This window comes from Calonectris borealis, chromosome 36 (assembly GCF_964195595.1).
Source record: "Calonectris borealis chromosome 36, bCalBor7.hap1.2, whole genome shotgun sequence".
NCBI lineage: Eukaryota > Metazoa > Chordata > Aves > Procellariiformes > Procellariidae > Calonectris > Calonectris borealis.
In genome coordinates, this window is record NC_134347.1 from 677010 (window position 1) to 697242 (window position 20233).

At 37.3% G+C, this 20233-nt stretch overlaps 1 protein-coding gene across 3 annotated transcripts in view; it reads right to left on the bottom strand.

The window, feature by feature from the left end:
- LOC142074469 (maltase-glucoamylase-like) overlaps window positions 1-20233 on the bottom strand; it is a 56047-nt gene that overhangs the window by 18850 nt on the left and 16964 nt on the right. For all 3 annotated transcript variants that reach the window (XR_012670615.1, XR_012670614.1, XM_075135117.1), the window contains exons 8-27: window positions 19010-19109; window positions 18146-18258; window positions 16045-16170; window positions 15464-15595; window positions 15132-15251; window positions 14309-14422; window positions 13444-13528; window positions 12611-12728; window positions 11936-12107; window positions 10820-10936; window positions 10273-10427; window positions 9606-9690; window positions 8094-8150; window positions 7388-7512; window positions 6667-6755; window positions 4339-4388; window positions 3383-3553; window positions 2612-2761; window positions 857-1069; window positions 60-214 (exon numbers count right to left, since the gene is read on the bottom strand). Coding sequence is in view for 1 of the 3 variants with exons in the window: in XM_075135117.1 (XP_074991218.1) it covers window positions 60-214; window positions 857-1069; window positions 2612-2761; window positions 3383-3553; window positions 4339-4388; window positions 6667-6755; window positions 7388-7512; window positions 8094-8150; window positions 9606-9690; window positions 10273-10427; window positions 10820-10936; window positions 11936-12107; window positions 12611-12728; window positions 13444-13528; window positions 14309-14422; window positions 15132-15251; window positions 15464-15595; window positions 16045-16170; window positions 18146-18258; window positions 19010-19109 (2447 nt within the window). In the remaining 2 variants the exon portion in view is untranslated. The remainder of the gene's footprint in view (window positions 1-59; window positions 215-856; window positions 1070-2611; window positions 2762-3382; window positions 3554-4338; window positions 4389-6666; window positions 6756-7387; window positions 7513-8093; window positions 8151-9605; window positions 9691-10272; window positions 10428-10819; window positions 10937-11935; window positions 12108-12610; window positions 12729-13443; window positions 13529-14308; window positions 14423-15131; window positions 15252-15463; window positions 15596-16044; window positions 16171-18145; window positions 18259-19009; window positions 19110-20233) is intronic.

Genomic DNA, 20233 nt, shown 5'->3' on the forward strand with positions numbered 1-20233 from the left:
TGAAAAAATTAAAATAACAAAATGAAATGAAAAAACGAAATTAAATAAGCGTGGCTTACATCACTGTCCCTGTGCTTCTGCGTCGAACCTGAATGCCAAATGGTGTGTTCTGAACCCTTACGTCATAAAGTCGGTTCTCGACTGTGCTCTCTGGGGACTTGGGGAGATTTAGTGGTACTGGCACCTCATATCGTTCATTTGCATAATCATAAATCTATGCATGGAAAATTAATTCATTTCAACATACGTGGAATATGCATAAATTAGCAAGTTACATTTTCAAGAAATCAGGATAAAAGTAGTTAAAGCACCTTCTTGTATTACTATTGACTGACAGAAATTAATCTGCATAGTGGAAGACTCCGAGTCGAACACAAAGAATTGTTCAATTGTTTCTTACCAATAACCGTAAGAAATCTGAGTTACTTGAAATGGTTGAATAAAGTTGCTGAGATAAGCGTTTTCTTTTAATACGTTTCTTTCTCAAATTCCTTCAGAATATTTTGGTCAGGAAATAATAAACCTTAAGGTTTTAATTTTGGGCCAGGAATGACTCGTGTAATTATTTAAATATATTGATTCACATGTATTTTCATATACAGTGAATAAATTTCACCTTTTTGGTTGAATTTTTAGCCAGCCTTAAGAGATTTTTCTTCAGGTTTTCTGTATCATAGAAGCTGGCATGAGTTGATTCAAGACTAAGAGCAATAAAAACTATTTGGTTAAAAGGAGAAACTTACTTCGATGACAAAGCGTTATCCATATGAAACAAAACTGACTAGAAACGTTATTCCCAGAAATAACGCTATTTTGACTGGTGGAACAATACAACCTCAGAGAAATTCTGCGTTACCTTAAATTGCAGCATATGGTTGCTGTGATATTTCACCTCCAGGCGAAGGGTACTGATGGGTAACGTTGATTTCTTGTAGGCTTTGAGGTTGCTCTTGTTGAAGGTGAGGTTGGCCGTCACACCCGATGACGTGTATTTTACGTCAGCAACGGAATAAGCGTTGTCGGGGCCGTTGTAATAGCAGTACGGAACACCTAAATTGGAGGTATCTTCCTGCGGATGGAAACGTGGCTGATGAGGGAATTATTTGATTGCTGACTTTTTTTTTTTGGTTGAGCAGCAAGAATTCCAAAACTCTTGTTTTTACCAGATCACTACTTAATGTAGGGTTTTGCCCAAAACTTCATGCTGTTAGCGAACAAAGAAGCAGAGCTGAACCCACCCATCTCTATATTATTTTAGATGTAATTAATGAGTTCAAGGCTGTTCAGTCTTGTCTGTATCATTACAAAGTAACGACGATTTAATATTCCCTCTGTCCGTGACCTTCACCTCAATCCCACAAACCCAGACCTTTAAGTCTCTATGGTCTCTGGCCATTTTGGACACATTTAAGAGGATGTGTCCAAAATTTATAAGCGATGTCAGATGAGAGCTCTCCACCGGCTTTGACATTTTTTCACTCATACAAATTATCCTTAAAATACCCATTGGAAATTGTGATTTTTCTACTGAATATCTCCCGATGGCAAGGTCAAAGTAACTTCCCTTTTCTTCTGTAATTGACTATAAACACTCAAATTATTCTGAAGTTAGATATGCTGATGTTGGTTAATGCATTATCTTCCCACCTCTGAATAATTATGATTTTTCCCGACTATTTGTAAAAATGAAACTACGCCTGCTCACCTCATCTTTATTCCCAATGAGTATTTTTTCATCTTTCGCCACCAAATTCAAAGCCTCTTTTGACTTACGAAAGGCTTTTAAATATATCCAGTTCATAACCTGACCAGAATGTGCTGAAGAGCCATTTCCAAATATCTTAAATTATAAAAATATTTCTAATAACGTGACAAATTCAGGGAAATTTATCAACTGTTTCAGCCTGCTGTTGCTTCAGGAGCGGCTACCAGAACTTCATGCTGAGACGAACACGTCCAAGTTTTAAAATGTCGTTTGAAGGAGGACTCAAGAGCATTCCCATCAGGGCACAATGCTGGCATATATTTACAGCCATGTGATATCCAGAAATAAAAACTATCCAGTAAAAAGCTTCAATATCAGGAATTATGATTTGGGTGTATCTGATAGACAGGGACACAACCAGTTAAGTTCACGGAAGAATGAAAATTTCCCTGAGGTTCAAGGATTTCATCTTATTCTTGATTCCAGAGGAATCAGGTTTATCTAAAATTATTTATTTATTTTTGTTATTTAAATTATTTGTTTTTCAATCAGTATAAGCGTAAGATAAAGCAAAAAGGCACACACCCTCCCCCCCAAAAAAAGCCTTGCAGGTCCCAGCTGCAGTGGTAGAGAGTTGCGTGAAAGTGGTGATCTCAAGCCTATTCTACTTTTTATAACCCTAATATTATTTGTTACCATCTTTCAAAAAAATACCAACCTTTCCCTCTATTTTTCACATACTTCAGCAGACCAGAAGTTGTTAAAAAAACTCTGGTTTCAATAAACCGCCTATTTTTTTTAAGTAAAAATGAGACCGTTTCTTTTGTTATTAAAAAAATACAACAATAAAGTTACAGTTCTTAACACGCTTCCTCCCAATTTGGTTTTCACAATTTTTTTGCTTACGGTCCAGATACAGCCAAACTGTTCACATTTTTCCTTGGAAGCGTTCGGACCAGGATGACAGTCGTATTTTTCGTTGACACTGGTTCCTAGCGTCCATCTTAACGAGTACGATTTTCCCAGTTCGAGCCGGAGTCCTCGTATGAGCGCAACCTATGAATATTAAACAATATAGCGCTATTAAATTCTACCTCCCATCAATGTTTTTTCCAGATCCTTAAAAACGAGAAATTGCCCTGCACAGCAACTCGCGCCAAACTTGGGGTTTCTCCGGAGACACCCTCGTTTTTACAAATTCACCCGTCTGAAATTCCTGCACAGAAGATCTGAAAAAGATCGGATCCTGCAAGTCCGGTGGAAGCACACCAGGGGTAAAGATAAGTGCACAGCTCTTTAGTCTTTTTAAATTAAAACGTAAATGTTTAAAAAATGTCAATGTTATTTACCCTCCTAAAATATCAACTAAAACCCTAAAGCTCTTCTTCCCCTTATAAATTGAATGTACCTGCATAAATAAATGCAAAAACAAACTTTGTGCCGCATGCAAGGTCTGAGGGCAAAATGGAGATCCACCCTCTTCAACGTAATTAACGTTTATTATTAACGTAATTAACATTATTATTAAGGTAAATGACGTAATCGTGCTTTGTAATAAAATACGTCGCATATGCTGTGGCATTTGCCATAGCACTGAGTACCCTCCTTTTCAAAATATAAAATACAGGCGCCACAACTCCAGAGAGGTTTCGTTACAGTTTTCCCGTTATTATTTACCTTATCTACAGGATTATAGGTGATATTATGAGAAGAATTTTGCACAGCATCGTTCTGCAACACGGTAACCGACACCGGTTCCTGGAGCAATCCCAGTATTTTGATTTCTGCGAAGGTCAGGTTGTTGGGATCGGCGTAGTTGTTGTTCGTGACGTTCATTTGTAGAACGTTCTGAGGAATAACGAAATAATTGCACCGAATTGCCAAAATTTCTCCCGATTTAAATCGACAAGCAAGAATTTTTTTTCTATGTACATATATGACATTTTTTTCTATGTATATATATAACTTTTTTTCTATATATATATATATAACATTGTTATGTATATTACATACGTTTCTGTATTATATACATAATATATGTATGCATATAATATATTCACACAGAAAAGCCAGGCTCTATTCAATCATATTTAATAATATTAAATGAGTCCAACCTCCCAAACCGTGCCATGGCTGTCACATACACCAATATAAAACTTCCTTACTGCCATAAAAAAATCATGACGCAGATGCTCCTGGGTTCTGACATTTTCTCACTGTAGACATTCAGCTACATTTTTTTCCCATATGCAAAGATTTTTGTCAATTTTTCAAATTTTTGAGACTCACAAACAATCCATTCATCGCCTTTCTTATCCTCGCTGCTGCTTTACAGTTTTTCTGCTCTAGAAACTGTTATAAACTCTATAAACGTTTTTTTTTTTTTGTTCTATAAAGTAGCAGGAGATGGGGAATCTTCAGATATCAAAAATAATCAGTAGAAGAAAAGACAAATATCAGATTTCCATTTTGGTCAAGTGACAATACTTTAACTCTTAGACTTTGTCAAATACTTCATTTTTTAGTAAATGTTTTAGGAAAACAGAGGGAAGGGGGGGGAAGAATATCCATAGAAAGTATTATTGATTAAAATAGGAAAGGAAAATCAGATCCTTTAAAAAATATATACTTACATTGGAAACTTTAAAGTCATAGGAAATGTAGGATTTGCTGTTAACGCTACCTAAAATGTGGAGAAAGAAATTACAGTTGCGGTACAGAATGAGACGGCGTTAAAAAAGGAAAGCTGGAAGAGCAGAAAAATGCTAATTATTATTATCATTACAGTTCCCTTCAAAAGCTGCCCCACCCCACTGAGCAGCTGCGGGACAAACTGCAACAATCTATGAAATCCTAATTATTCTTCAAAGAGGGAAAAAAATGAGTGTTGAATTCAAATCTTTGGTCAAACTGATCCAGGGTGTCAATATTTCTACATTTGCCTGAAATCCTGATTTTTTTTTGGCAGTCTTTTTCAAGTGCAGAAGTTCCCTATCGAGGCATGATGTCTGCTGGGGGTGCCAGAAAGCCACCTACCCTTCCCATTTTTGCCCCTTTCATTATGCGTATTTCTTTTCTCGTATTATTCCTGGCCTTAGAAAAGTATTTCTTGTCACTTTTGACAGCCTTTCCTAGCTGACTGTCGCAATCCACTCTTTTTTTCTAATTGTTTCTCTCTTCCTTCATCTCTAGATGAAGGACTATAAACTCCAATTAAATCTATATATATTAATGCCAAATATGTGCCATTTTAGTATATATTTCTGGTATATTTTTGTAGTTTGACTTGGTCTGCTCTCTAAGGTTAAGGAACTTCTAGTTTCTAATCTACTTTCTATTTCAGCATAATAAAGCTCAAATATTTTTCCCATTTTTTGGAAAACCTCGTTAAGTTTCCCATTCACAGCAGCCTATGGAAATAATAGGATATGAATTAGGGAAGATCAGGTCCACCTGAAACGCAGTAGCATTAACAGGAATATGCCATAAAACAAAGCCCTTCGCTCTTAATATTACTGTTGTTTGCAAACAAAGTAATAAAATCTGTCAAATAAAAATCATCATCATCATCATGTAGTAATATAGTAACAATATAGTAATAATACAGTAAAAATAAAATATATAAAATATATATAAAATATATATAAAATATATATAAAATATATATAAAATATATATAAAATATATATAAAATATATTTTATATATAAAATATATAAAAATATATAAAAAATAAAAAACAATCCACCTTTAATACAAGCTTAAGTGTTTTATAAAATGTCTTCCAAAAATAATTGCAGAATAAGCGTTTAAACTGCTTTCTGTCTTTTCTAGAAAATGTACATTGAAGTACAAAGGCTTCAAAAGCACCTGAAGGATTTAAGTATCCAAAGTTATTCGAATTTAATGAAAACCAGATTCCCAACTGAAGCATAAGAAACCCCTTAGAAAAGGTTCTTCATTTTCCAAAAATACCTCCACCTCCAGATTAAAATAAAAAATCATAGTATTTTTGTTGGCAAGGGTCTTCCATTGTTCTGGAATCACCTCTGCTTTTCTTAGACACACCTGTATTCCAAAGGCATGAATTTTCACAATAAGAAAAATTAATTTAGCCTAAAATTCAAGTTTTTCACTTGGGTTGAATTAAGTTAGGACCTCAGTATTACACGAAACTTTTTTCTTAAAAAGGATGTCAATTGTTTGATAGAAAAACACTTGGGAGTTGAGTGGTATCGATCCCAGTTCATCACAACAGGTTGCAGGGCTTTGGCCTGATTATTATATCATTATAATATTATTATATTATATTATTATATAAGTTTTCAGGCAGCTGTTAAGAAAAAGTGAGGTTGGAAACATAACACGTGTAGCCTGTTCAACTTAAATTCGTGGATACGCTGTGGGAACCAAACGCCTTAACAAATTTGGGGTTCAATACCACACCTCTTGAGTTAACAACATTTCTGCTGCTTTCCCAAGGAATTTAACGAATTCCAAACTCGTCGGTAACTGTGAGAGTTTTTCATCTTCAACTGAAACTTCTTGCAAAACATGGATTATGTCTGTTCTTGTACCCATTGAAAGTCGTTTGGGTGCATAACAGAAAATATATCAATTGTGACAGCATGGTTTAACAGTTGGCAAAATCTTGACGTATGTCAGACTATCGTGAACCTTCAGCAAGCCAAAAAAAAAAAAATTAAGACGACTGCATTTTTCCACTTGGTGGTGAAAAAGTTGTAATAGCTTGTTACATATTTATACTTTAAAGATTTTTCAAAGTCACAATATTTAGTTTTAAAATTTAAAAAATATTTTAAATATTTAAAAAATATTTTAAATATGAAATTTTTAAAATTTTATCCTCCTTCCAGGAAATCAGTTCAATGATTCAAATCTGCGAGTGTTAACATTTTGGTTGTCATTGTTGCTTCACTACGACCGTCGATAAAGGCTCACCTGTTGATTCTCCATCATCCCAGAATAACTCCCCGACTGCTTCGTTATTGTCGTCCAGTGCAACGATAAGTCCCATAGGATTCTTACGGCTGTGGAAAAAAAAAAACACATCACAATTTTAGATGTATAATAAATATCTAGGCAGTCTTTAATGGTCATATGAGGAGTACAGTGTCCAACAGGGTTTCAAAACTTTGAGAATTGTCTTGCATTAGGCCCTGCCTGTCCGAGGTTTTCATGTTCAATGATTTTCATGCAACAGAATAAAATCCATGGCGAGATTAAAATGCTACGCAAAAAAAAACCCCAAACCTCTGGTTAATCATTAAACATGTTTTGTCATTGGCCGTGGCAGTGAGAGGGGGGCTGACAGTTATTCCCAAATTTCAAAGTGCAAATGCTAAATAGTACTAAATAATACTACTACAACAAATACTACTACTACTGATGTAATATTGTAATGTAATAATGTAATACTCCTAATAACACTACTAATAAAAAGTCATAATGAATAATGAAAATGAGAATAATGAGAATAATGAGAATAATAATGAGAATAACGAGAAGAATAACGAGAAGAATAACGAGAAGAATAACGAGAAGAATAACGAGAAGAATAACGATGCTACTTTTTTTTCTGCAACCAGGTGGCCTTGAGTCCATTCTTGATATCACATTTCATAACAATATAGCGAAGAAAACGTTCAGTCTGGAGATTTACCTTGCCACGGTTGTGGTGGCTGGCTGTTGGAAAGGGAAGACGTAGCCTCCTCGCAAGTGAAGCCCCATTTTGTCTGCGGGGAGGTACATATCCGTCCACTGTTTTCTCAACCAGATTTTTGCGCCCTAATTAACAGGGGTGAAAAAGGAGGAGTAGGTTGCGTTACTCGCTGCTGCCTTAAATCCCGAGTTTTATCTTAATTCTTCCTTTTAGTCAAAGTTGTCAGCTCTGTGAATGTCCGTATTGCTGCCGAGGGTCACAAAAGTCAAACCACCATAGACCAGAACGCTATACAATGCTACATAGAAATCAGTAACTCTCGTTATTTAATTTCAGCTTATTATTTCAGTTTGTTATATCAGATTATTTATTTAATAATCAACCCAGCGAGAGTGAGTCCTGCTGGGATGTCTGAAGCCAACCATGTCCCTTTTCCACCACTTAAAACAGCAGTGGGAAATTTATTTCCAGAAATGAGATTAGCAAGAGTTTATGGCAAACCCCTTCGTGCATTATTAGTAATATCATATTTTGCACACACACACGCATATATATACACATATATATACACACACGCGCGCGTGCGTGCCCTTTGCTTAAGGTTTCGTTTAGCCTTGTCTTCCTAAATCCTGATCTCAACCCACAGCTATGTGGCCTTCTCATTTGGACATTTACCAACCCCCACCCAATTCTCCTCCCTACTTACCGAATCATAATCGTACCAGACTGCATCAGGGATATACGCTTGGATGATGTCCACCCCCTGGAAAGGGAACACAGAAATTGCTTTCACATTCAAACCCGCGTTAATCCAATGTGGTGGGTTGACCTTGGGTGGTGGCCAGGTGCCCACCCAGCCGCTCTATCACTCCCCCTCTTCAACTGGACAAGGGGGAGAAAATACAATGAAAATAAGGCAAAATTTCCAAAAATCATAATAAAGTTGACAATGAGAAAGCTATTAAATCATAATAAAGTTGACAATGAGAAAGCTATTGATATTTCCTCTCCGTTTTTGGTTGTCTTTCACAGTTTTCTACGATGATGCCCAAAAAGGAAGATAATAATGCAGGTATAATTTCAGCAAAGCCGCAAGATAGAAACTCACTGTTTGTAACCCAAAATTACAATGCTGCAAACACATCGTCTCAGAGGGTATTCACCAGCATCATTAAATCTTCTTAATTTTACTTTTCCCACATCAGTTTGTTTCAGGTATTTGTTACATTTAACAAATGCTTTGTTCTTCTAAACAGTGTATGCGGTAGAAGAATTCATGAGCATTATGTAGAAGATTTTGCAAGAGGAAAAGCAACGATCTGTATTTTTTGTCTTGATGAATCACAGGTAAAGTGAGATCAAGTGAGATATAAAAAGCTGACTCCATGAAATGCAGAGATGATGCAAGGAGGAGGTGCAGCAGAATTTTGCAACAGAAGAATCAGATTCTCAAAGGGTGGGAAAACAGAAGTAATAAAGCAATATAAAAATAATGGCACAAAAGGGCAAGATTTTCTAGTTAGTGATAAAAGTATGTTGTGGGCTTTTTCACTGAGGGCAACAAATGAAGAAAAAACCCAAACCAACTAGGTTTATGAGGAGTCCAAAGACAAGCATGTAATTAATATGCTAAAAATGTAAATTTAAAGAGAAAATGGAATTTAAGAAGAAAATTAAATTTAGAAAAAATTGAAGGAGAAAATTAAATTAGAGAAAATGATATTTAATACGCATGAAAGAAGGATATAATCAAAGCTTATATGAAGACACGTGTTTCCACTGTAGATATATTAAAGGTAATGAACAAGGGCCTCTTTGGGAATACTCCTTCCAGTCCTCACCAAGACAATTCAGGCTAAAATAGGACCAGAGCAAATTTCTTAGGTTCACAGGGAAATGGAAGACTTTATTTTTCTTTTTTTTTTTTTTTCCCCAGCTTAAAAAAATGGAAAAGGAGCATGATTTCAGGGAAAATACATATGCCCTAAATAGGGGAGCTCCGACTTTTAAGCTGAATAACAATATCATCCCAAGACTGACTAAGATAGAAATTTCAAAAGCGGTTTCATATCAAGGGAATAAAAGAATGAGGGGAATAGAGGGTCGAGAAATGTAACTTGTTGGGGCTTTTACTGCAATTCCCTGTAGAAAAGATGTCGCTGGTGACTCGAGGTGCCCCCGGGAATTCATTACAAGGCATCAAGAAAGGGAGACCTACTGGATCAAGCACGGGGGTAATGAGGAGCCCAGGACCCCACAAGAACTGCTTATCCACGCTCCACGTTGCTTCATCAGAATAAAACCTAAACAAATAGGAAAGCAGGGCATTAATTGCACTTACTAATTAATAACATATTAATTAATTTTATCATGAGCTGTCCTAATGTTTCAAGGTCTCGGTTGTCTAGAATCAGTGTCGGAAAGCATCATACGGTGATGCCCCAAGACTATTTTTGGTGGTGGCAATCTGAGGTTAAGAAAGTAAATTCACAGCTTATTACTTTTGTATGTATTAATTACGCATCTGCATAAGTGTATCTGAGGGCATCTGGTCTTAATGTAGTTCTATTCAAGAGTTTCAAGAAAATAAAGAAAATACAGGTGAGAAACTAAAAATTTTAAAATGTATATCCCGATGGAGAATAATTTCATCAGCTGCCGATGACATTTCGTAACCGACAATAATGACAGCGTGCGTGCGGAAATCACAGATGGGTTTGGAAGACTTCTCCCTATTCCTCCAAAATGGTGTTTCGTGAATGTAGACATCTGTACATACGATGATGGGCAGCATCCTTCATAAACTATAGATGGGTTTAGCAAGTCCCCAACAGCGTTTGACCTGTCCGAATTATTTTGTTCTAGTATTGTGAAGGTCAACTTACTCGTGGAGAATCGGCCGTGCCACCGTGTCTCCTTGGGTATGAGCTTTGTAAAAGAGCGTATATAGGTAGGGCAGCAACGTATAGCGGATATTCAAGTAGTGCTTTGAGGATTTCACCAAAACCGAATTGGCTCCAAAGGCGGCAGGATCCTGGGGCTGAAAATAAATAATACGTTATTATTATTATTTATGTTATTATTATTGCCGTTGCACAGAGCATTCAGGATACAACCGAGGGGTGTCGCCAAAAATCAGGAAGGTAGGTCAGGTAGCTTGATCCTCATCGTAGACACCACCAACGGGGACCAAATTTGATCTCAGATGATGATTTCAGAAAATGAAATTACGCCAAATGCATTCTCTGCTGCCTACAATTAATCCCTACAAAGCTAAAACTTTTGGAGCGAGGATTTCCCGAAGAGTAAGGTTGTACCAATTTCGAAACAGTCGACTATTTAATGATCAGTGACCGAAATTTAATTAGCAGAGTTTAATTTAATTATCAGCACAGAAATGTGACGGGTTTTGTAGCGGTATGTACCACTTACTATGCGTTTTTCAGTATTGTGATTCCTGGAAAACGGGTAAAACGCTCCCACTTGCATCCATCGTCTGCAAAGTTCTTCTGTGACGTCTTCGAAGAAACCACAAATATCTGCTCCGATCTTAAAATAAAAACGGAACGCGTTGTTTGTACGGCGCATGGCACCTCAAATCTCTACCAAAAAACCTCCAAGGACTGAGTTGCAGAGATTTTTTTTTTTCCAATTCATCCCTAATTGCTAACCAGGGTAATAGAGTCATTCAACACATGTCTACAGTCTTCCAAATCTCTCATCCATACCTAAATTTGCCCATTGTATTTTCCTCTGGTTGAACCACAGAACTTCTGAAGTTTCTAAGATGTTTTTTTGGGGCAGAAGTAGCCAGGTAAATACAGACTTTTCCGTAACATCAGAATTCTGCAATTAATTTTACAGCCCACCATCTACGCAGACAGAATAATTCAAATATCGGGAGTACAGAAAATTAAACTGACTACAAGCTAACACTGCTCATTGGTCTCTTTCTTGCAGAGATTTATCTTCCCATTTGGCGCTAAGATGCATACATTAGCAAAGCAGTCCAAAAGTCACAGAAATTCAAATCCTGAAAAGGAAAGTGGGTATTTCTTTAAGAAGTGGGTGTTCCTATTGCATTTAAAGAGCCTGGCATCAATCACTGATGAATGAGAAATAGTAGAGGCATCAGAGGGCTGGAAACATATAAAATAATATATTTGATCACGATATACCTGCATATTTAATATGCAATAGAGGGAAATGGCCTAAAGCTAAGATCAGTTATTCCTGGGGAAAAAAAAAAAAAAATGTTTAAACCAGACTCCTAAAGGGATTAATTTACAGGGGGATTAAAAGTTATTATAGGGGATTAATTTATTATATGATTAATTAATTATATTACATTTTTATTTATATTAATTTGTAGAGTTTATTCATACATTTATTTATAAATATTTTTAAATTTTTATAGATATTTATAGATACATGTTTATTTATATAACTTTTTAATTTATGCAGATGGGCTTATACGCATTAGACTTGATCGGGTATCACAGACACACGTTTGTTTCGAAAAGGTACCATAAATGACTGTTTTCATACATAAGGGATTCCAAAGAGGCCAAATTCCAGCATTCCAGGTATCGCCCATTTTATGTGGTCCCACGTTGCTGCGTTATCTCCCAGCCAGTGTCCGGCGTACTTTCCCGATCCCGCAAAAGTAGACCTCGAAAGAAGGAAGCTTCGTTTTCCAGGAAACAAAGTTTCAATGGCTCTGAAAGTAAAAAAAAAAAAAAAGGTTGGAATTAGGCAAAAAAAACCAAACACCCAACCTTGTGGAGATGAGGAGATTTGTATAAGGCAAGTTTCTATTCATTTTCACTTATTCACAACGATAAATAAGCCAAGGACGCAGACTCCCTTAAGTTTAACCAGATGTCTATTAATTAAATTAATTTTATATATATATATTCACCTTAAAGACTCTAAGTTTTTGCCTGCCAACCTTCATCATATTTGAACTCCAAATAATAAAGCTCAGGTCTCCTTTCAGCTTCCTCTACCCATCGCTGAAATCCAACACTAGGACTTTGAATTTTGATTCAGAATTCAATTCCCATTTTAAAAAATGCGATTTTTAGTGCCCAGGTTCAGCCCATTGTGGGAAGACCCACAACCGATCCCCAGAGCAGGTTCCCTGAGGAATGAAATTGCTCAGTTTCTCTATTAGAGGGCTCAATTTTGCCCTTTTTCACAAAGATGTTAAGGATTCCTCACCGTTGCGTTGAGAGGGTCATAGAGTATCCAAAAAGGTTGTGAACGTCGTATTGCCGCCCCCACTTCTGCACTGCATCCATACAGAGCGTCTTGGAATACAAGAGTCTATCAACAATATCTGCAGAAAAAAACATTCAGAAGTGCATTTAAATAGATTTAATTAAATTACTTTTTGAAAAATTAAATTTAATCAATTTAACTAAGGGAAAAAAAAAAAAAACAGGATTTCTATTCTTTTCCTTCATGCATATTCAGGAAATTTTGGCTCTTTTCTTAGTTTGGCATTTGCATTAACCCCAGTACTCCGAGACCAATACCTGTGTATTTGAATATATATACACACATATATATACACACACACATATATATATGAATATATATATACACATACCTGTGTCATACAACATTACTACACGTTTCCAGCTTTATTCATCTTTGCTTTAACAGAGAATATTTCTATCTTCAAAAATTCCCGTATCTCACAGCAATCAATGTAGAAATCGCAAAATAATTCCCCGACTGCTGCTAAACTGTGTGCGAATGCGGCTTTGCTGACAGGGTGGGATTTAGCAGCCTGATACTACTTCAGTTTTTCAATTTAATAAGCTTAAATCCAGCTTCAAGATGGATTTTGCATGCAAGGAAGGACTTACCCAAAAACTACACCCCAAATTTCTGAATAATTTGATCTGACCATGTACCGGCAATCATCAAATTTCTGACTTGATGAAGAATTTAAACCTTTTAGCTGATAGGACAGTAATTCACAAAGGTTTTGATTTTTTTTTTTTTTTTTTTTTTTTTTGCTCCACTGCTGAAGACAACGGACTTACGGGGCGTGAAAGGAGGATAATTTAAGTCATTCTGCTCACAGCCATTACTTGAGCCTTGAACAAAGTTGGCTACTTCATTCATATCCTGAAAAAATTGCAAATTTGAATTTCAAATGGCGGCTATAATGTTTATTCGTAACAGCGATACTTCCTGGGCTTGCAGCCAAATATACGGTTACAAACCCATTTGCAGCGACTATGACTTGAGGGCACAAGAAGCGTATAAAGAATAATATTCATAAGCTGCTGAACTCCTCGCCCAGCAACCAGGACATTGATTTACAAAGTAATCAAAGAAAAAAAAAAAAAAAAAAGACTATTTTTCTGAATGTCAAAAAGAAGATTTTAAGTGGCGATGGTGGTATTCCACCCAAACCGGAGAAGTTAAGTGCTATAACTCTTCCCAAATCCTGCAGTATGAACAAAGGTTATTTGTTCTGGCCTGAGAAAAATGACTTTACCGAGTTAAAACCCAAAATCCTACAGAGGGTGTTCATCTTTTCTCTAGAGGGAAAACAATTTCTCCCAAAAGATAATTTTATTAAATTTTACTAAAATTAAAAGTGAGTGTAGTAATTATGATCCTGGTCACAGTCAATTCTTGGATAAATTAAATTACATTAAATACACCTCTACTGAAAGAAGCAAGCATCCAACGCGTTGGATAAATGCAACTTCTTAACAAAATCCCTCCGACACCAGAAAAAACAAGAATTTCAAGCACATTAACGTTACAGAAAAGATACAAATCCCACATGGATTTCAGGTTATTCTCAGTAAATCTTCCTTCGAATCAATGCAGACTAAAACCTGACTTGCCATGAGCCTCTTTTTTCAAAATGTGAAAATTTTAGGAATTACTTACAATCCAGATCCCGTCGTAGGGCACTTGGTTATAAAATATTTTGCATTCCTCCACCCACCAGCTGGTGCAATCAGGGTTGGTGAAATCTGGGAAGACGGTTCTTCCTGGCCACACCTACAATAAAAAAAGGGAAATAATTAAACTAAACTGTTGATAACCTTGCAGAAAGATTAAAATCCTCAGATTTCCTTCAGATTTATGCGAATTGCTCTCTCGGAGAAACATTTGGGTATAAAGCCTCAGGATTATTGGTTCTGCAGGACAGCATTGATACAGTGATCGGGAGAAGGTTTTTAAGCTGTAAATTGCAAAAGTGAATTATCATTATTAATTTATATTAATTATCATTATTGAATAATGTGAATTATCATTACTGAATAATATTCATCATCATTATTAATTAATATGAATTATATTATTCTTAAATTTACACGTAGAAAGAAGGCAGAGAGTGGCTTTGTTAACTTCTGAGTTCTAAACGCCAAAGTCACTTTTAAAGTCAAAATTATTTTTCAGTTCTGCAAATTTTACAACAGGCAGCTGCATTTGTAAACCTATTATAAACAAATTTTCAAAGCAGCAAAGTGGGAATTGCTTTCTGATAATTATTGAAAATAAACAGGCGTTGGCTGCCCATGTCTCCCAAAACTTCAAAATCGCTCGCTTTTCCTTTTGAAAAATCAAAATGTAAAGAAAATTGATTAAAAAAAAAAAAAAAAAAACAGAAAATGTTGCAAAATATTCAGAATAGCAGAAAAATGGAAGATTATCCTGGCCCAAACTAAATGGCATTTGGGCTCCAACTTCGTAAGGGTTGTATTACCTCTCCAACCAATGGTGTTACTCCGTCCGACTCATTAACCCAAACTTTCTTGCTTTGTCCCCTCTCATAGGCTTGGTAGGGAGAACCGTCAGCGAGAGCCTCTGTGCTAATAGCAGGATCCTAAAAATGGGAAAACCGCGCAAAAGAGAACAGTTCTCTCTGCCAATTATTGGTTCTCTACACTGATTACGTAGAGCTGAGCAACTACAGAAGAAAGATGTCTCGTGCAACAACATACATTAAAAAATAAAATATATATATATATATAAAAATAACATACATACTGATAATGATACCATTTAAAATGGAAAAATAAATAGCCTGAGGCTTACCAGTATGATAATGTATTTTTGCCCATAGTCATGCATATAAGTTTGAAAATTGGGGAGGTCTTTGAAGTTCACTTTGTCGTAAGTAAAATCTTTCCTCGCTTCCATGTAGTCAATATCCGTGTACTGGACATCCTGGGAGAAGATGGGACGTTAGACGTGATGCTGAAGGGTCCCCCCCACGGCGCATCTTCTCAACGTGCTGCATTTTGATTAAAAATTCCCAGAAAAGCACCTGGATGTGGGCACCTGAAGCATTTTTCTAACTGCTATCCGTCGCTAAATTGGGGGAAAAAATTAGCTTCTGATGCTCTTTCATCTTCCAGGGTTTCTGAGAGTGGAAAGTGAATTTGCATACTGGGGTTGATCTCATTGGTTCACAGATTAAGCCAAAGAATTGTGCATAACGTGGAAATAAATATATCGAGCTGGAAACTTCAAACCGAAAAATTGTTTCCACAAAAAAGGGAGCGAATGACATTTAAAATCATTCAGCATTTTATATAGAAAACTGTGCAGCCAATGAAAACGGCCGTAGCTAAAGAGGAACCAAAAAAAAAAAAAAAAATCACGTTTTTACTCACATAAGGGAGCCCGATTGCTCTGTTTCGCTCCACAACAGCCTTCACCTCGTCGAGAGACCCGTAGCCATAGCGGCTGAGGTGAAAGCCCAGAGTCCAATAGGAGGGCAACGCTGGCAACCCTATGAACTGGAAATTAAAAGCAAAAATAACGAGCATCGTTGGCGTCCTCTCTTTGGGTCCGATTCCCTAAATTCTCTGATTCTCTCTCAAATCAGAGATTCAACTCGAGTATGATAAAGTGAGTTTTACGCAATTGCTATATTTTTCTATGCTATTTTTCCCCCAAAAAAAAACCCAAACGTGAACGGTGTGCAGAATGATGTATCCATTGCTACCCATACAGTTATTATATTATATTATACTATACTATTATAATTAAATTATATTTCTACTATATAAAATTGCCACCTCGTTCTGTTTTCTGGCATTGCACCCATTTATTTGCTGCCTTACCAAAAAAAAGCTTCGCTTTAATAATGTTTTTTTAGCGTGTATTTATACAGCAGCTGTTGTACTTGAATGATTACTTCAGGTAATATCATAACACCGACACCCCTGGACCGAGGAGCAGAACTACCACGGAGAGGTGAGGTAAAGACCAGGTGCAGAATGAACCTCAAAAAATCGTGATGATCTAAGTAAGGGGGAAACTGCATAGAAATAAGGGAAACTGCATAAAAGTAATAGAATGGAACGGAATGGAAATTTTTTAGTCTAAATTTAAATATTTGAGTTAGTAAAGAATTTAATGCTGTTTTAAAATTTACATATCCTTTCTTTAAGAAGTCATTGAAACATGTATTTAGCCCCGAAAAATACATATGGGAATTATTGCCGTAGAGACCTCAATAGATATGTAGGAGAGTGGCTGGAAAGGACCAGAGGAAAAGGACCTGGGGGTGCTGGTCGACAGCTGAATGTGAGCCGGCCGCGTGCCCAGGTGGCCAAGAAGGCCAACGGCATCCTGGCCTGTGTCAGCACTGGTGTGGCCAGCAGGAGCAGGGAGGTGATCGTGCCCCTGTACTCGGCACTGGTGAGGCCGCACCTCGAATCCTGTGTTCAGTTTTGGGCCCCTCACTACAAGAAGGACATGGAGGTGCTGGAGCGTGTCCAGAGGAGGGCAACGAAGCTGGTGAAGGGCCTGGAGCACAAGTCTGATGGGGAGCGGCTGAGGGAACTGGGGGTGTTCAGCCTGGAGAAGAGGAGGCTGAGGGGAGACCTCATCGCTCTACAACTACCTGAAAGGAGGTTGTAGCGAGGTGGGGGTTGGTCTCTTCTCCCACCTAACAAGCGATAGGACGAGAGGAAATGGCCTCAAGTTGCACCAAGGGAGGTTTAGATTGGATTTAGGAGAAATTTCTTCACCAAAAGGGTTGTCAAGCCTTGGACCAGGCTGCCCAGGGACGTGGTGGAGTCCCCATCCCTGGAGGTATCTAAAAGACGTGGAGATGAGGCGCTTAGGGACATGGTGTAGTGGGCGTGGGGGTGTTGGGTTGACGGTTGGACTCGATGATCTTAGAGCTCTTTTCCAACCTTCATGATTCTCTGATTCTAAGTGTAGATACTTTGCTACAATAAAATCATGATGAATTGCTAAGCACGTTATCTACCCTATAATTTTATCGTATAAGTAAAAAATGACGGCCAGTGCGTTGCTGCACACAGACCATTGCAGGCTCCGGTAGCAGACGGCCACGCTGGGAAACTTTCGGCACACGCATACGGATGGATTTAGCGATCTGAGCAAAATAAGTTTCACCCGTAACCCCAGCTAACCCTAGAGAGCAGTTCCTGATAACAGCAAACAGGTGAGGGGCAAACCTCGAGTTATAATTTTGGATTAATAAAATAGTGAAGAGGCATGGAAATAGAGGGGGAGAAAAGAAAACTTAAAAAAAAAAAAAAAAAAAAATCTGTTCAACGCATCATTTCTCAAGGTAAACCACAAGATGAGGAAGGTTGGAGATCATCTACTCAAAGATCACCCTTGGTCAAAGCAGAACGAGCAAGAGCCGTTTGCCCAGGGCTGTCCTCAGTCATGCTTTGAGTGTCCCCAAGGATGGAGGATCCACCCCCTTTGGGCTGGGGTTCACCAACGTACCTTCACGTACTCCTGCACCACTTGCTCGGGGGTGTCTCCCAAGAAGACGTAAAAATCAAGAATTCCCCCGATTGTTCTGTAAGTGACAGCCGGCGCCGGCTGCAGGGCGAACTCTGCGAGCAAAAAATGCCCAAAATCAATTTGGGATAGTACCTAAATTTCAAATAACTGTGATGTTGATAGGAAAGAGATAAAAATTGTTTAAGAGAAGATATCAAACAAAAATACTCAAGGAAACCCCAAACCATTATTGAGGCGTGCAATGCAGGTGGAAGGTTTTCAGCTCTTCTTTTTTTTTTTCTAAAAATATCTGTATTTACATTCCTTTACAGTCCAGAAAGAGAAGAGAAATCCAGCACAACTTCTTCTCATTAAATTCTCAGTCTCAAGATGCTTGAATATTTGTTAAGCACCCAAATACGTACACACTTATCTAAGGGAAATTAAGGCCATATATTTACAAGTGCTGCTCAGTATAAATTTAGGCTCAGGTTTTAATATCTTGTACTGAAACGTCCCTGAACGTGAACAAAAATGCGCACGAGGTGCGTGACACTGGTCTTGCAAGACAACCCTAATGCTGCTCGTGTAGGAAACGCAAGTAAATGCTTGAAAAAATGGCTGCAGTCACAGATTTTAAGACAACTTTCTTCAAAATTTGACCTGTGACTGTATTTTTAAAAAAAAAATCTACATCAGCTCAGCAATAGTGCAATAGCCCTGCAGATCATTTTAAAAAAAATATACATATATTTTTACGATACTTAGAGCTATGGAGAAGGCATTCTCACCCATGGCATTGCAGATCATTTAAATAATATATTTAATTTTTTTTTGCAATACTTCTGGAGAAGACATCCTTACCCATGGCGTTGCTATTCATCAAGAAAACACCAAGAGAGGCTCCAGTGTCGTCTTCCAAACACAAGAAGAAAGTCTGAACACCGTATAAGTTATCCATGTTCTTAAAGGAAAACAGAAAAGCTGATTAAAAAACCCCAATAACAATACGCACCCTGCGGTATCTCAAAAATATATCACCTGTGAGGTTCAACTTCTCAAAAGGAAACAAAGAGCAAAAATAAAATTGTCGACGCTAACCTCTTTTTTTTTTTTTTTTATTTTTCTCTCTTATGGGAATCACTTTAAGTTGCTTAAAATCTGTTGAAAGCACAAATTTGGGGAAACCAACCTTCTGTGGAGCCATTTGGATAAGAACTATCTTCAAACCTCCACCCGCCCATTATTTAAAAGACGATAAAATTGCATCTCTAGTAGGGATGGAAAGAAAATAAGCGCGACAATTCCGCGGGTGGCTGCTAATGAGGCAAATTCTGGTTTTTCTGGTTCAAAAACCAAACTCGATGTAACAGCCCATAGACGGTGTCTCAAAGCTTTGAAAGAATAATTCTTCTAGAACATTAATTAACTGCAAACATCGAGCTGCTCCCCGATCCCCTTCACGTCACCCCTATCTCAACCAAAGACTTCAGGACTTACTCCAAATTCAGCATGAGGATCAGTGCTGCATTAAACGCTCTCAGTTTAACACTCGTTTAATCTCATTATTAGCTCAAATCATGAAAAACTCTGTTGAACAGAGGTTGAGGTGCTGTAGTTATAAATAAACTGGTTTAGGGGCTCAAATAGAATCAAGCGTAAAAATATTCTTCTTATTATTCCTTCTTTCGGGATCTACATGACTTTTCTTGTCCTTAGCATTGATTATACACCAGAAATTGATGGTTTTCTACTGTGGTGGTTTTTTTTTTTGCAACATCACCTTGTCAAGTGCTTACACGCTCTACCAAATATTTCCTTTTTCTCGTCAAGCCAGAAATCTATGACTAAGCACAGCAGTAACGATTGGCTATTTCCCCCACAGTACCCCCCAAAAAAGCGTTGCGTGTGGGCATCAGAAAAAGCAATAAGCAAAAAAATGAGTACGAATACCAATGATTGATTTTAAATCGCAAATTTTGCAAGTTAATGCAGCCGTAGAGCAATATAGCGTCAAAAACTCGCGGGTTCAGGATGCGACGTCTCATTGCGGATGGAAGACTAAGCTTTTATACTTTTTGAAAACCA